The sequence below is a fragment of the Misgurnus anguillicaudatus genome, chromosome 5 (genome assembly GCF_027580225.2).
Source record: "Misgurnus anguillicaudatus chromosome 5, ASM2758022v2, whole genome shotgun sequence".
NCBI lineage: Eukaryota > Metazoa > Chordata > Actinopteri > Cypriniformes > Cobitidae > Misgurnus > Misgurnus anguillicaudatus.
In genome coordinates, this window is record NC_073341.2 from 26,608,766 (window position 1) to 26,627,215 (window position 18,450).

An 18,450-nucleotide genomic window follows, 5' to 3' on the forward strand; every position below is an offset into this window, starting at 1 on the left:
CATGAATGCACATGGTTTTGAAATGGAGGATGTTAAACAAGTAAATGGGTATCGCGTTTGGGTGTCCACATATAGCAGTGCATTTAATGATTCAAGTTAATTGTTTTGCACAAGATGCTTTTCTTTAGCAGATGCCACTACACTGTCAAAAAATGTCTCTACCTGGCACTGGGGCAGGCAAAAAAGGACACTTTTGTACCTCAGAGTCTATATAGGCTACCTCAAATTTACATGTTAGTACCAATGTATATATAGCTTTACCTAAATAGTACACATTAAAAGGGTACTGCCTTAGTGACAGCTTAAAGGGGTGGTTCAATGGTATTTCATGCATTCTGACTTATTAACACAGTTGTAGAGTTGTTTCCTCATGCTAAACGTAGACAAAGTGTCAAAATAGCATTTGGGCGTGTTACAGAGTATTTCACTTCGCCAGGGTTCGTACAAGTTTCGGATAGTTTTTTCCGATTACGGGTCCAGCTGACGTTTCAGGGGTGTATGAATCACTTCTTTTTATGGCCCTTTTCCCCCGGAAAACCCCGCCCACCCGTCAATCAGCGGGAGACGCTAGAACTTGCAAACATTACATCTTTGTTTAATTTTAAAACTCAACAATGGCATGAATGAAGAAGTGTGTTTTTGAATGTAAGGAGAAGAAAGCCAGCCTTATGAAAACAATGGATATAGTTTATTATCCGGGGTAGCAGTGGAGTTTTGTGTGTGTTTGTTTGATGCGCTGGATTTCATTGAAAAGTCCCAACCGGGTCATGAGTTGCATGTGGTAAGTAATACTTCTGTCTTATGTTGGAAATAGGCTCATGGATATAAATGACACAAACATGTAGTGAATAATAAGTTAAACAGTGTTGTATAGTGTTGCATGAGGAGTACTCGCTCCTCCCGCGGTAGTAACTCCTCCTTCTGAATTTTTTCGTATGTTATCAGAAAGAATCGGTAAAGCTAATCTTTCTTTTATAAATCTGAATAGACTCCTCGGAGAAAGGATGTAATACTACTCTATAGGGACTCCAGATTAACACCAGAAATGCAGAAACAGCTACATATCGCGTCTCGTTTTTTTTTCAAGGCGCGTCCGCACCACATTGTTGAGTTAAAAACATTTCAACTTATCAGAATGCCGCAAGCGCACGACAGGCCATGTGACAACAACCAACAGTCGCGGTTCTAGGCGCGAAATGTACCTGCTGAAAAAAACAACAACAATAAACCCATTACAGAAAATTCTAATGGTTTCCTTTAAAATACCAATAGGAACCATTAGCTTTTTCCATTAAAACCACTACACTGTCATGTTTTTGGGCCATATTCCATTAGAACCATACATATTCCATTAGAACCAATACATAGAACCAATACATACCATTAGAGACCAACAAAAACCAATACACTGTAGTGTGTTTTGAGCCATATTCCAATAAAATTCCCAATAAAACCATTAGAATTTTCTGTAATGGCTTTATTGTTTTTTTTTCACCAGGGGTGAACCGTCCCTAACCATTTACCATTTATCTGACAGTGTAGCAACAACAAGGTCATGGGTAAAATTCCCAAAAAATGTATATCAACTAATAAAAAAATGTGTATGGACTGTAAGTCAGGTTGGATAAAAGCATGAAAACTATAACACAAACATTGTCATGATCACAACATTGTGTAGTGGAGCATCTTCTGATCTAGAAGGCTGGTGTAGAGCAAGCATAAACAATACAAGTATAAAAAGTGAGCCTGCTTGCAGCTTGTTTTCATTAATCTTGATTCTCGTTTTTAATACAGCGACACTCGCTCAGCTCCAGGCATTTTACACTGATTTCTCACACCACTTCATGACCTCGAATCTATCAACCTTGAAAACAGTGCCCCCCAAACACCCAACAAAAATCCTCTTGATGTGTAAAGATCTAGGGTGAGCTAGAGACAAATAGAAAGAAATTATGCATTTGGTCTACAGCAGGGCAACGGTACAGATCTAATGGCTTTCTTGCACACACCATTAGCTTATGTTAGATGCTGCTGGTAGAGTCAGATGGGGGCAAAGCTTTATACTCAAGAAAAGAAACCCTTGTTGAAATATCACCGACCCATCCTGCAGGAGCAGAGGATGATTGCTGGATGCTGTCCAAACTATTTTACTCCTTGCCCATTTAAATCACCAGGGGTTATATTTGCCTCTAGTAATATTGGGACACAGGCACCCTAACAAATACCAAAATTGACATTATTTGGAGGGTCTGATTACATGTTCCTTCTAGGGGGATGCTTTAGCCAAATCAGTGATAAGGCTTTTATTCTGGAGGCAACATTATAGCTTTTTGAGTACTACTATGTAGCACAAACGTAACCATAAGCTAAAAAACAATATGTGAGCCAGTATAAAAAACTCAGTTGAAGTCATTTTTAATTATTTACAACATAAAATCATCCTATCATGTAAAGAACATCTGTAAAAAATATAACCTTGATATCTTTAAGACTGCCATCCGTGTCAAATCAATGTGAAATCAATGAGTGAAACTTTGATGCTTCAAATCTCATTATTACATTTTAAGACTTTAGATTTCACAGGCAAGGTCACATATATGAAAATGTGTGATAGAAGAAATGCAATAATTGCAGTTCTCTGGGTAAATTCTGCAATCTCAAAACACAACATTACTTCTAAGCTCTGATCAAACAGCATTATTGTAATACAAACTGCAGTTCTTATCTTTCTTAGTCAGAGTATTGTTTGAAACAGAGCTTTGTGATTTGAGCCATCCACCTGAAATAGGGCATCTTAAAACAGTGACTAACTGGGAAGTGTGAGCCAAGCTGTGGTGCTGGGGATTTAAATTAGGAATGGAGATGTCTAGCAGTCCCGGTCCCCACTGCAAAGCCTTTGATGTACCCAAGACACGGGGTCCCTTTATGCAGTATACAGCATGAGCCAAGATAGTTTTAATGAGAATAAAAAATGGGACGAGTCATGTGTACGTGCAAGTGGGATGTGTATGTCTGAGACCACTATAAAAAATGACTCCCCCATTGGACCCATTATGTGTGCAGACATAAATAGAAGAGAAATAAGTTGCTTAAAGCAGTGTTTCCCAACCAGGGGGCCGGGGTCCACGAGGGACCTCAGCAGATTTTAAAGGGGGCCTTAAGATGACTTAAAATTATTAAATATTGGACAAAATAAGCAAAAATCAAGATGTTCCTTGTTTTTTGGACATTTTAGTAGCGAATAAACATCTGTCTAGTCATACCAAGCTCTAGTTAATTTTATTTGGAAGAAATTGAGTGAGTGGGGGGCCTTCAAATATTGTGGGCAACTAGGGGGGCTTGAAGTCACAAAAATGTTTGGGAACCACTGGCATAAAGCATTAAAGGATTAGTCAATTTTCTGAAAAAAAAAATTATGTAATTTACTCACCACCATGTCTTCTAAAATGTTGATGTCTTTCTTTGTTCAGTCGAGGAAAACATTCCAGGGTTTTTCTTATTTTAATGGACTTGAATGGACCCCAATACTTATGTTTTAATGCAGTTTAAAATTCCAGTTTCAGAGGACTCTAAATAATCCCAAAAGAAGCATAAGGGTCTTATTAAGCGAAACGTTTGTCATTTTTGGTATAAAAAATATGCACTTTTAAACCACAATTTCTCGTCTTCCTCCGCTCCTGTGATGCCCCAGCACAACCTCACGTAAATACGTCATCACGTCAAGAGGTCACGGATAACGTATCGAAATTACGGCCCAATGTTTACAAGTGTGGAGAAAGAGGACCGTTCTGACATTGTTGCATATGATACTAATTAATGTCTTTGTGTCAGTTTATTGTTTAAAATCCGCAATGTGCGTTCATATATGTAACACGTGACCTTTCGACGTTATAACTCAATTACGTGAGGTCGCGCTGGCTCGTCACACAGCCGGAGGAAGAAGAGAAGTTGTGGTTTAAAAGTGCATATTTTTTTATTTTTCTTGCCAAAAATGACAATCGTTTCACAAGATAAGACCCTAATGTCTCATTTGGGATCATTTAGAGTCCTTTGAAGCTGCGTTGAAACTGCAATTAAAACTGTTAAGTGTTGGGGTCCATTAAAGTCCATTAAAATGAGAAAAATCCTGGAATGTTTTCCTCAAAAAACATAATTTCTTCTCGACTGAACAAAGAAAGACCTCAACATTTTGAAAGACATGGTGGTGAGTAAATTATCTGGATTTTTATAAAGAAAATGGACTAATCATTTAAGGCATTGTTATAATGTTAGTTAAATCTAATTAAATCAATGCATTTCAAACTATGCACAAAACTTTTGTAAAAATGAACAGATGAATGTTTGCTGTATAACACCATCTGAGGTGAAAAACTTTTAAAAACTAAAGCTGCATGTTGACAGTTATATAAGCTAATTATATAAGTTCAGTTTTGTATGTGTGAGGATGTATTGTTCCCCTCAGAGTAAAATGTGTTGTGGAAAGCTTTTTAGATGTTTTAAAAAAAAACTTATTTAACTGCTGACTGCACCTGCAAATGAATTCTGTTGCTTTGCTCAAATGTGCCTCAAATTAAAACACAAATGAGATATTCACAAAACATTCTGCTTGTTCATCTGCTTGTGAATATGTAGATTTTAGAGACTTTAGAGAATTTATAATTAATTTAGAAACCATCAAACACTGCAAACTAAGTGCTCTTCCACCAAACAATATAGTTCTCATTTTTTTTCTACTTACAAAATCGGCACGTTTTATTTTGTGCCACCATACTTACTCGTGTAACTACTCATGTAACATGGAAGTGTTTGGTGACTTCTAAATTCATCCCTGTTTGGATCCTAAGGAATGAATGGGGCTAGGCTAAATGCTAACACATTCACGACACGCTGTACAAAGATTAAGTGCACGCATTGAAAAAATATAGATATGTATTAATTCATCTATGTTGAGGTAAAAACATAATAAAATATTGAAAACGGTGCTGTTTTCCTTTAAATGAGTATTGAGAGTGGGATATTGCTTTATACAACATTCTGTGTAAACAAAACATTAATATCAAGCAACTTAAATTTTAAGAAATAATACATACGTTTGCAGTGGTGGCTCATGACTGCTCATCCGAGGGGCGCAAATTCAAATTACGTGTTCGGAGTGTCATGTGTGTTGCTTGTGTTTTCAAAATATGTGTTTGTTGCATCATGTGAACCATGTGCATCAAATGTTTTTTTTAAAAAGTGCCTGCGGCACACGCGTCAAAACCGTTTATGATAAAAGAGACGCTCACGTTCACAAAATACACGCAAGACACTCCCTTAACAATAAACTGTAATTACGCATAAGATTATGCGAGTATCTGGCAAATGCGTTCGTCTCTTTTATCATTAACCCTTTAGACGCGTCTGCAGCAGGCACTTATTTTGACAAGACATTTGATGCACATAGGTTCACTCGACGCGCCGAACACATATTTGGAAATTACGAACCACACACCTGACGGGCTACATACATGTTGTGACGAACTTCGCATCGAGCACCCTCAAAAAAAGAAGTCACCACCCACCACTGTTATTTTGTCTATTTATGCCTTGCCAGTTAAAATCAAGCCTAGACAAAACTGTTGTACTTCTCAGTTATCTGATGGTTGGTTCTATTCTAGACTTTAGGTGCCCCAGTTTTCAGGTGACATTTGTATAAATGTTCTCTGGTTTCTCTATTTTGGGCTCATACTTTTCAAGGGAGTGACTTTATTATTGTGTTTCGAAAGCCTGGCTGGCTTATGGCATGTTGACAGAGAGCATTAGTGTTTTCAGCAAGTTGATGACCTCAGACCTGTCTCCCCTTCAGCCAAATCTCTCACATGGACTTTGCTCTGCTACAATAGGGACAGACAGCAGACAAATGCCTGATACACTGAGAAACAAAGCTAGAGATGCTTTAAAGTAGAGTCAATCAGTCTGACTATTAAATAAATGACTCTTAGGGTTTACAGAGAGTTTGAAGGGTCATCTGTGTGCATTTGTATGTGTTCATGTTTACAAGAGTGATGCCATAATGTGTCGTGAAGTTGCAAGTGACAGTCTTTGCATTTAACCCTTTCTTCATAGCAATGTATCATTCCCCTTTCCATCTTCTCTTTTGTTTTTTTAATCCTACCATCTTCTAAAATTGACTTTTCTGTGTGCATCACAGCTACCCTTATTGGAACATAGGACCACACACACACACACACTAAAATACCAGCATTTATCATTTCCTTGCAAGTAAACAGTGAATACAGCACAGACTCTCCAGACAATACAACATCTGCAGTATCAGCGTGCAAGAAAACTACCTAATGACTTTTATAGTTAGTTCTGCTGTTCGAAAAGCATTAAACTACACCCATGTACCTCAGCTAAACATTGCGAACGAGAGATAATAGAGTGACTAATCACTCAAAATGGATGTGACAAGCCCTAAGGACGTACAGTGAATAGACTTGTGTAAATGCCCACCTGTCTCTGGAGGGACCAACCAAAGCATCTAACACGAATTAATGAGCAAATCTCTCTGCTCTCCCATTAAAGTCTGCATCGGCACGTAATAGACTGTAACAGTTAGCAGCCGTTGAATTATTCATGAGGATGAAACTCTTGCATGGAAAAAAAGAATCTCTCTCCAATCTTCTCGAAAAATGTTGTCATTGTTTTATTCATTGTCACTTTTAAGGCAATCCATTACAAATTTCACACACCACGAAAATGACAATAGCAATGTTCTCTGTCGGGACTGGAAACAGCTCACCATGCATATATCGACTGAGAAAGAAGAAGAGAAAAGGGAGAGAAGCATAGGAAATCCAGCAAAAATGGGATCCATCATGCTTTGTATTAAAGTTAGAATGAGACGAGCAGCAAAGATTTAACACAGAGATGAAGGACAGTTTACTGAACCTGTCAGCCATTTTGGCACAATCATGCATATCTCACAGAGGAAACTAGGATTGGCACTGGACAAGAGCCACATCTTTAACAAATGTACACATTTTGGATAACTATTTAGTCCTGCTTTAACTAGTTTTACTACTTAATTTGTAATCATGTTGTAAACTACTACATAATTCACTGGCTTATTATAGTGTAAAAATTTACACCATGCCATAAAATTAACCCACACTGTTAAAAAAAACCAGCATGAAGTTGAAACAACTTTGTTTCAAGTCAATTCAACCTACTATTTTAAGTTTTGACCTGTGAATAGTTGACATAACTTATAAAACAAGTAAAAAAAATTAAGTTAAAATAGCATAAAAATATATGTTAATTTGACAATAATGCTGCATTTTTTTTAAAGTGAACATTCTCTGGATACAGATAGATGTATACATGAGTTGCCTGTGTAATGTTTTCGCTAGGTTTACAAGTCGCATAGCAGAAATGTTTCGTGAATATTGAATAGGACTTTAGAAAGGTTACATGTATGCAAGTAGAAATTCTGTAACCAAATGATTACAATTAAAAGCCCATTGAAAACAACAAGAAAAAAGTAATATCCCAGTGTCTGGACTATCAGTTACAATTTCCATTGAAGAGTAAATAACCCTTTAAAATCAATACACTGTTAACACATGCTAACAAACACTTTACCCAGCACTCCCTCTGTCAAACGTAATCTCACCTCCTAAGTGACTGATGGATCACTTCATTTTCCGTAACTCAGCCACAGGCGTGTGTTAATCACTGGGGTTAGAAGAAAGGTGAATTTAAGCACCCTGTCTAATTTTCAGCATCATCCACAAAAAAGCAAAGCCATTAAGTTGGGTTAAAAAGCTTCAAATTAATGTTTCGTAAAAACTTTGTTATCAAACCTCTAGAAAACTTAGAGTTGCAGTAGCAGTAAACCTTAGAGATTTTTTAATTACCTTTTCATTTTAGCTGTACTAAAAATTGTTAAGACATAAAGCCAAACATTTAATTAGAAAATAAAGAAAACTGGGTAAACACAGTAAGAATGTAAAAAAGAAATGTGCCTGTGGTTAATACAGCCTGATCTCACAAGAATTCATACGTATTGGCTAATTCATATAAATCAGTGAATCATACAAAAACATATGATTATCATAAAAAACAATAAGGATACCACACACCCAACCCAAACGTCACTGGGGCAAAAGCAAATCGTACAAAAACGTACGCATGTGGTTGTGCAAATTAATACGAATTAGCTACCTTGTAAAATATGTATGAATTGCCATGAAATAGCATTGGTTAATAAAATACCAAAAATCTGGACTGTAAACATTTTTTGTATACGGTAAAATAAATGCAGCATTTTGTTAAATCAACATTAAACAATTTAAATTTGTATAAATTATCACAGGTCAAAACTTAAAATAGTAGGTTGAATTGTCTTAGTTGTTTTATCATGCTGCATTTGTTGTTTTTTACAGTGTATAGGTAAAAATAAAAAAAAATCTCAAGTTTAATGGAATGCTTGCTTTTATGGTGGTAAAACTGAAAAAAATCTATTTCACAGCACAGCTTAAAGGGACACTTCACTTTTTGGAAAATATTCTCATTTTCCAACTCTCCCAGAGCCAAATGTTAGACCTCCATCGTTTTGAAATCCACCCAGCCGATCTCCGGGTCCGGCGGTACCACCCCCAGCACAGCTTAGCACAATCCACCGAATCTGACTAGACCACCAGCATCACGCTCAAGAATACCCAAAGAGTTTCGATTTTTCCAATTTAAAACTTGGCTCTTCTGTAGTTACATAGTGCAGGAGGTGCATAAATATTACGCAGCAGCCGAAAAAAGACCCTCTTAGTAACTTTCAATGGCAGGAGACTATTTCCAGGCACTGCGTAACATCACTGCGCCTCCTGCAGCCATGTTACGGCAGCAAAGTCCTTGATTATTACGCCAGAATGAGAGTATAGTACCTAGCCATATCTGCTTAAAATCGCAGCTTTTAATTTTCTGTCGGTCTTAGTACCTGATGTAACTACAAAAAAGTCAAGTTTTAAATATTTTAAATAATAATTTAAATAATATTTAGCTATGCTAAAAGTGGTAGCGCCAGACCCGGAGAACGGCTGAATGGATTCCAAAACGGCAAAAATCAAACGCTCAACCCTAGGGAAGCTGGAAAATGAGTATCCCTTTAAACAATGCTTTTTAGGGTGGTAAAAAAAAAAATCAATATCACGGCACAGCTTTAAGTTTAAATAAGATGTTATGGAAACTTTTGCTAATTTATGCTTCAGTAGTAATTATCACCAAAGGTAAACAATTTTTTATGTAAACATACGTAAAGCCAGTAAACCAAATAGGCTGTGTTGATGCTTGTATGATTATCCAATGCTAGATTAAATAATAGCATTATTTTTTGCACACTGTTACAGTTATATCTTTTGAAACCCTGTCATAGTAAATAATTGAAACGTGTTTAAACGTCAGCAAGAATCCAGAGAATGAGAAGCTAAAGGTTCAGCATGGCTGGACACGGGCACCAGGTGAGTCACTTGTAGCATTTCAGTTGGTGCTCTAAGAAAAAACAACAGTCTGTCTCATTTCATCTCATCTATGCCAGTTAGCTGCAAGGCCTTTCCCACCATCTCCCTGATGGGTTTTGAGTGTCTGAAGATCTGCTGTGAAATATTTAGATACTGTATACTGGCTCCAGAGTGTTAAGGAATTGAGGGCTCTATTATTGTATTTACAAATCCCAATGGTTTTTGAGAGCTGAAAGTGTACCGATTCATATGGTTTACAAATTTTACAGCATTAAGAAAATATTTGTGCTTCTCTTTAGACTCATGTCCAAAAAAATTGACATTTTTGTAAACGGCTTTAACTTTTCTCCCCAAGCGATTTTACCTATAATATGCAAGTACAATTAACACAATGTAGTAATGCAATGTACAATAGGTTTAACCTGGATTGTTTGCTTTACAATAGAAAATCTTAGCACAGATGTAAAAAGCTATAAATGGGAAACTGCAATTCTTTTTGTACCAAAAAAACAACAAATCCCTTTGGAAAAATAAAACACCTTAACACAAACTATCTACAAATTCTAAAACCAAACCAGATCACTACATGATGGATCACCTATACAGATACTATTTTTCAAGCAAGCACTTAAAATGACTTCTTTTTATTATACTTATAGTATTTCTATTTATCTTTACCTCACTTTTATGACTACAAAATAGTTACAGAGAAATTATAACAATCTCTTATATAACACTCCCTTAATAAAGATATAGTCCTGACATGCTGACACACATAAACTACCTTTTTTGTTTAGTTGCAGATGCTAAATGATCTTAGAATTAGTGTTTGCTTAATGATCGTCCCCATTCACACTTGATCTTAATTACAGTAGATTCAATAAAATTAACAAGTATAAATCTCTTTATAATGTTGGCAAATTTTGAGAAAAACACCCATTGACATCATATTTCTCTGTCAAAATGCCAGAACACTGATATATAAAGTTTTTCATTTCTTCAGTGTGCAAATTCCAAAAACGCTGAATTTAAACCATCCGCTCTTCAGCCGGTAAACTCGTACCAAATTAGTTGTGTTGTCTTTGTAAAAGATCCAAATTGAAGGTACCATAAGCAGTTTTTCCCTGTATTTTGCAGTCTGGAGCAGACAGGATGAACTCATATGGTGGGTGATGGGCTAAGGACAGGTGGGCTGTAGTCCGGTGGTGTCTGGTTGGGTTTGATGCCCCTTGATTTCATGTATAAGATTAACTGATCCGGGATCTCAGCCAGGACATCCTTGGCGAGTCGTGCCATGCTCAAAACATGGTTACCCGTCCGGTCCATGTAGTCTCTGAATGGTACAAACTGCAGCCAAGATTTAAAAGTTGTCAGTATTTGATCTTTATTTCTCTAAGTATCTACATAGTGATTTTTTTGTCCTTGTAACAATGTTACAAATACATGGTTGCTTCACACAAATACACTGCGGAATGGAATCTTTCATTATTTATACTGTAGGTTGTGAAAGCCTTAGTTGTTGTTTGTTTAGTTTTGTATTGTATTTATTTATATTCAATACAGCAAACCCTTTAACCATGTGTGATGTGCTCTAAATCCGAGATGCCTGTAAATCTAGGTCACCAAAATGTCTTCAAGAAACTTCTTCATACATTTATTCCTTTGACAATGCTTAGGTTATAAAAACACATGTTGACTGATAATATCCATGTTGAAAACCATTTACCTGTACTATGTCCCTTTCCGCCAGCTTTCCCCTGGACGATACTCTTACGTCATCGCCATCCAATTCGACCATGGCTAAAAACGAGATCATCATTACGAAAGGCCATAAATTAATCCTAATAGCAGATGGTGGGCTGTGCTAATTATATTCAACAGCTGTGTGCTCATTGAAGATCCTACTACCTGACATCTGTTTATCAGCCCAAGACCTTAAACCTTCCCAATTAGTTGACTTTTTATCCAGAAACTCTACTTTACATGAGTGCAGGACGTTAACTCGCATTAATGTATTCTGGCTTTAAACCAAAGTGGACGTGCTTATGCAAACATATCTTTTTTTAATCAGGTCTTACCATCAAACTCTGCCTGGCCAACTCCAACAATAATGATGGACATGGGTAGCATAGCCGCCTGGCAGAAGGGAAACAGAGAGACACATTTAGCCAATAAGCACATAATGATGCCTTTGATTAGGAGGGCCGGTTAACCAGATCTCTAATCTCCCATTTTTGCAAAGGCATGTTTCAATCAGATACTTTCAGGGTATTAAGTAAATAACAGCTATATACACAATAAAAGTATACATGTAAAACTAAAGACTCTTACTGTGGGTTTACACCAGATGCGAGTTCAACGATTTGCGCGAGTAGATTACATACAAAGTCAATGCAAAGATCAGACACGTCCTCACGTGGGGCGATGCGAATGATGCGATTCGTCTAGTTCACGCGAATGCCGTGAAATGAGCGCCTGGCGCGGTACGTGCGAATGGTGCTTTTTCTGCATTTTGTGTTTGACACGAATTGGCGGCTGACGCCCGAATTGAAAAATTTGAACTTTGGCGGAATTTCGGGCAGCGTTAACCAATCAGGAGCCTGGTTGCTGCTGTGGCGGCAGCCCCACCGGAGTCACTCATTCAACCTGAAGGAACGCTTGATATTGTCCGTGAGCAGTCACCCGGAGCTATACGACACAAGTTCTTATTTCTGTAGAGACAGGAATAAAAAGGATTTTGCTTGGAAGAGTGTCAGTGAGGACATTGGGCAATCTGGTAAGTTGTAATACACATTTCACTTTTGAGTCACGTGACTCTGTTTATTTTCCCCCTATAGTAAGGTTACCAAATGCAAACCGGTAGCTCTCTCGATAAATGCACAATCAACATCAGTCATCTTGCAAAAAGACAACCGCATAGCACTTGCCCCTCCCACAAGAAGCGGATTTTGCCTCTGACGAGCGTCAAATGCTTGCTTTTTCCGTGCGTCTACTTCGCTCTAGACACGCGAATGCATTCAAACTGTTCAAGCTGCAAACTAGGCGCGGTAGACGCGATTTTGACGCCTCAAACGCGGTTGGTGTATACGCAGCATTATAACTCTTATAAAGCTCTTTATTTTGGAACATGTCAAACCAGCCCCGTTTAAAAAACATGCTATGCATTATTCAGACTCTTCTGGATCACTGTTCTCTCTTTATGCTGGTTGTTCATGTTCCTGATATGATGCCTGACTGACAGGTCAATCCCCTTTATCGGGATAGTATTTAGTTGGCTTCGAGGAGGCTTACTATTGACACTGGATAACAAGAAACCAGACGATATTCAGAGAAACATAATCTCACTTCCTCTCCAAAGTGACTTCCCAATGGGGTTGCAAATAAAATGTTGCATATAAAATCCATATACACATAATCCCAGCAGAGCAGGCATAAAATAATAGGTTACAAGAACATACAGTATGGAAAGCAAGGATTATGAAAATCTATTCTTTGAATCTTATAATAAAATACACATTTAATGTATCAAATATATACTGCAAGTTCCATTCAATGCTCCTGGGAGTGATTTTCTTCTTGGAGGGGCCAGGAAAGCCAGTTGAAAGGAATGAATAATTCGTCAAATAAAGCTGGCTAGGCACACACCGTCAGTCACACTGATACTGTTAGTTGTAATGGAGTTAGAACTGAAATTTTCACAAAGGGACCACAGGCATGCACGCATACACACACAAACACATCACATGAGATGAAAAAGAGCCAAACACACAACAAACAATGTCTTCAAGTAACACTGAGAAGACCAAATGTGTAGGAGACCAAAGGACAGACTTTGAGGATGGGCCCTGAATGCCACTCATGCAGAATCCTGCAGAAAAAGGCCCATTCTTCACACAGAATTCTCAGTGCCAATGGGCAGAGATTACAAAAACATGTTTATGGGGGTTGGAAGTAGGTCAGCATTCCCCATAATGCTCAAGTGGGACCGAGGCGGTCATGTGTTGAAAGAAATAAAGCTGGGAAGACGAGACTAAACAAACACATTTCACACAAGCAGAATGCATGCATTTATTGCTCCATTTCCTAAAGCCCTTTTCTTCAAACGAGAGTCAATCTCTCACTTTTCCCTCTTTTCCTTCCAAAAATAAGTGCAAGTTGGTGTGAATTATGTGATGTGAAACATCTAGCCTATAATAAAACGTGAATGTTCACTTGTCCGCTAAGGCAAATACCCTCTTTGTCTGGCTTAAGTGTATTCTTAGATTCTCAGTCACAGCTTACATTAGCATACATTATGGTAACAGCAAGGATAACACTTTAATTCAGTCATTAGAACCATATTAAAGATCCAGTTCACCCAAATATGAGAAATTCTGTCATCATTCACATTTTTTAAGATCATCAGCAACAAGAATTAATTTTATATTTGCTCCATGCACAAAACTATTGGGAGGTTATGGAAGACTGTCATGTGTTCCCATGAGTCCGAAGTAGCAATTGTCTTATTTTCCTTGTGGTGATGTACTGTAAATCCGAGTAAAATTGCTTTTGAAATCATAAAAGTTAGGGCTGGACTCAAAGTCGTCCATCGAGATCTGATAGGATTGTTTGAAGTTGGGTCATGTTGCTATTTGCTACCCGCGTCAATATTTTACTGGACCCCACCAACCTGCTATACCATTTAACCGGAAATAAAGAGAGATCGATTTGAGGAGGGGAAGGGATTTGTTTTTTGGATTAAAGATTATGGGGATACATTAATTTTTACAAAACAGATTTTGTAAAAAAAGTAATAAAATAACACAATATTCCAAAACAAATTACAGTTTTTCATTTCAATTTCATTGCGACTTTAAGAAGCCACTGTAAAGTGTTACCGTCTTTCTGTTTTTTTTATCATATTTCCTATTTCATAAAATAACAGCTTACAAGTTTGATATTATCTGCGCTGTCAGGAAAATGGTGCAAAAGCGGCCATTGGGGTGGTACCCTTTAAAAGGTCCTAATACACTCACCTAAAGGATTATTAGGAACACCTGTTCAATTTCTCATTAATGCAATTATCTAATCAACCAAATCACATGGCAGTTGCTTCAATGCATTTAGGGGTGTGGTCCTGGTCAAGACAATCTCCTGAACTCTGTCAGAATGAGAAAGAAGGATGATTTAAGCAATTTTGGATGTGCATCCCACGAATCTCCATCAATTTTAAGATGCTATTCTATCAATATGGGCCAACATTTCTAAAGAATGCTTTCAGCACCTTGTTGAATCAATGCCACATAGAATTAAGGCAGTTCTGAAGGTGAAAGGGGGTCAAACACAGTATTAGTATGGTGTTCCTAATAATCCTTTAGGTACAAAGGGAAAGTACTTTTTGAAATGGTACTATCCCTGTGACAGCTTTTGGACCTTTATTTTTTGAGTGTGTGTAAATGATGACATAAGCTTAACTGTATGGTAAACTTAAATGCATGCAGCATTTTAAAATATCTAGCAGAGCTGACACTAATCACATAACAGCTAATAAACAGTTTTTACAGCAACAGACAAAATACAGCAACAGACAGAGTGACCATTTAGTAAAATACCCAGTTTGCTTGAAGTCGAAATGAAATTGAAATAAAAAACTGACATTTGTTCTGGAACATTGCGGTATTTTTTACAAACGACTTATCTGTGAGTTCATTATTTTTAAAAATTCATGTGGCCTCACAATCTTCAATCAAAAACGCAAATCTCCTCCCCTCCTCAAATTGATCTCTCTTTACTTCTGGTCATATGGTGTGGCAGGTGGCCGAAGTCCGGGAAAAGATCGCAGCGATTAGCAAATAGCAACATGACCCAACTTCAAGCGATCCAATCAATTCTTGATGGACAAATTAAAGTCCAGCCCTACCTTTTTTATTTCATTTTTTCGTTTCACTCGGATATACCTCACCACGGGGAAAACAAGACAATCGCCACCTCAGAATATATTAGAGGTGAATTTGCTGAGAGTGCAAAGAACTGGACAATGAAATCAGTTTGAAAAGATCAACAGCAAAAAGATGAATGTTCACAGCAGTCCAAGTAATAACTGTAAAAACTGTGGTGCTGTGGAAATTCACAAAATGTTTGCTGCCATATAGTACAAAGTACATGAACCCACATCAGAAGGTGAATACATTTTACCAGTGCAAGTGCATGTTACTTCAAAAGCAAAATCTTCAGAATCACAGGTAGGAGGTGAAGAAGCAGGCGAGAAGATACAGAGCAGCAGGCAAGATCTTAAAAGGAAGGTGTGGCTGTTCTAATAATGTGTCTAAACAGTCGCAAATTCCCTTTAAATCCAGTCTGCTGGGTAACCACGGCAACGTTGATGGATGATGGATCCCGTTAGTTGAAGAGTATTGCTTGCTTGGCATGTCATTTGTGATGTCATGAAACACTAGAGTTTAAAAGTATAAACATAGGCTGCATCCGAAATCACATACTTCTATACTATAGAAGGGGAGTAGTATGTCCAAATTCATAGTATTAAAAAAACAGTAGGTGAAAAGTACCGCGATGAACTACTACTTCTACCAAGTGCATTCGGTGAACACTTTACTATTCTTTGAGCTCTCGGCTGGTGAGTCACAAAGCAAAGAAGAAGAAAGAGAGGCGTCGTCATATTCAAAACTGTCGGAAAGCGGTAACGCAGCTCTATTCAAATGTAAATACATTCTTTTTAGTGGTTAAATTGCGTTTGATATCATCCACGACTCACTTGTTGTTATGACAACGTATGTCACATGATGCATTAACATGGTTGATATAGTATCTCAATTTCATACACACTACCCATATTTATACTATATAGAATGTACTGTTCAGTATGTAATGTCATCATATACGATTTCGGACACAGGAATAGATTGCATTTAGGAGACAGAAATAGAGAGAGAAAGAAAGAAAAAAAGAGAGAGAGACAGTTCACAAAGGATGGTCTTAGGATATCTTACATTGACAATGGCTTCTTTGGTATGAGCCATGTCTGATATCACACCGTCTGTGATGATGAGGAGCACAAAGTATTGAGAGCCATCCTGTACAGCAGCGGCATACCTGTAAACACACAAACAGAGTTGTGTGCAGAGCTGTTTTATATTAGCATAGTCACAAACATCAGCAGACACTAATATGATTAATATTACCATCACCTAAACTCAAAAACCACTTTGATTGTTTGCGTTTCAACATTGTGGCTGAATAATGATAGAATATACATCATGATTGAACACTCAGAATTCAGGAGCTGAGTCTTATGCATACTTATATTTGCTTTGGGATATCCCTAAGCTATTGACACAGCTCTTCTGTCTTCATCAAAATCTCATAATGTTCTTTGTGATGCAAAATAGTTTCCAGAAGATCAGGTCCACAATACAGGCAGGAAATGTACATTCAATACAATTACATGCATATTCAATAATCACAAGACCACCTAAAAAACAGCACACGACGCATCACTTCTTAGGTGTTAAAATTAAAGTCTTTAAAGGGTATAATTAATGCAATTTATTAAATCTTACAGGGTTGTATTTACTTAGTCAACCTGTGAAGGTTCAACCTATCAGAAACAAGAGGGATAACCCAAATGTTACTCAAGATATATTTTGTTTTACTGAAGCTGCAACCCCACCCGCCAGAAGAAAGTCTGTCATGTTAATTGTTTTCTCTCTTTTAAGCACGCATTTACATGACAGTTTTCTTTCATCCGAGTGCTGCATGCTGTTTCAACTCATGATATTTTTTGCTGTCCCAGTGCTGATGTGAGTAGCATGCATTTGTGAGTGCTTTTGCATGTTTCTCACCTTGCTACATGGTTGATAACAGGAGCAAAATTGGTGGGTCCGTATAGCTGGACTGTCTTCAGACTCTGGTGATAAGCCTCGAGGATGCCCTCCATCCCATTGCAGTAAGGATTATCTACATTGCCATTCTTCAAAGGGAACATTACAGATCAATCAATACTCAATCAAGTGTTCAATTAAGTGTGCTCAATTGTTCTTATCAAAACACTTTACATGTTTCAAGGTATTTATCATTATACACTGTCAGAATAAAAGGTACAAAACTGCACATTTTCTGACGCTGGGTTGGTACCTATAAAGATTCATTTATGTATCTTTATGGGTGTACAACACATTGAAATGTTGTACCTTTTGGGTACAAAAAATTTAACATAAAAATCTTTTTTAGGGGTACAAAACAGTTAACTTTACATTTAAAGGTACAAAATAGATCCTTACAGTACAGTGTACCCCAAAAGGTACAACATTGTATTATGTTTAGTATACCTGTAAAGGTACAAAACCCCATTGGCAGAAAATGTAGTTTTGTGCCTTTTTTCTCACATTGTATATTACAGCTATATTGCTGAAGAAGGCGTGTGATATGGCTCTATGCTTTATCATGTGAAACAGGGATAAGAAAATGTTAACTTTTAATGTAACACATTAGTATACGCATGAGTATTTCAAAGAAACAAAGTTACTTTTCAATTCAGCCTTAGATAGTGTTCGAAGTAGTTAGGAACGTACGTTTATTTAAAAAAAATTATTTTAACTTTTGGCGTTAAACAATTTCATATCCAGGAAGGATGTTTGGATATGGCAAGACATGATAGCCACGGAGTTTTATAGGACCAACCTGCTAGGCATCGTTGTCGAAGAAGTACAATTAACTTATAAATGGTAAGTGGTTTTTATTAATATCATATTGTCATTATGCCTGTACTGTGGTTGTCACAGTGCCACTAAATTGTGTTTCTTTTCAATATCTACCGGTTTAGTTGCATAGCTTTCAGCTGTGTGCACACCTACCGATAAAAGCTGTTTACGTTTGAATTTATGTCGCTCTACATACGTCATCTGGTATAATTGAAACGATTGGCTATGAGCTACGTACAGACGCATTTGATAGACAT

At 37.3% G+C, this 18,450-nt stretch overlaps 1 protein-coding gene across 4 annotated transcripts in view; it reads right to left on the reverse strand.

Annotated features, from left to right (window-relative positions):
- Window positions 1–10,378: 10,378 nt before the first annotated feature.
- Window positions 10,379–18,450, reverse strand: part of cpne5a (copine Va) — a 79,955-nt gene continuing 71,883 nt past the window's right edge. For all 4 annotated transcript variants that reach the window (XM_073867856.1, XM_073867855.1, XM_073867857.1 and 1 more), the window contains 5 exons: window positions 17,336–17,463; window positions 16,484–16,586; window positions 11,576–11,633; window positions 11,224–11,297; window positions 10,379–10,844 (listed from right to left, as the gene is read on the reverse strand). In XM_073867856.1, the coding sequence (XP_073723957.1) occupies window positions 10,656–10,844; window positions 11,224–11,297; window positions 11,576–11,633; window positions 16,484–16,586; window positions 17,336–17,463 (552 nt within the window). In that variant the 3' untranslated portion in view covers window positions 10,379–10,655. The remainder of the gene's footprint in view (window positions 10,845–11,223; window positions 11,298–11,575; window positions 11,634–16,483; window positions 16,587–17,335; window positions 17,464–18,450) is intronic.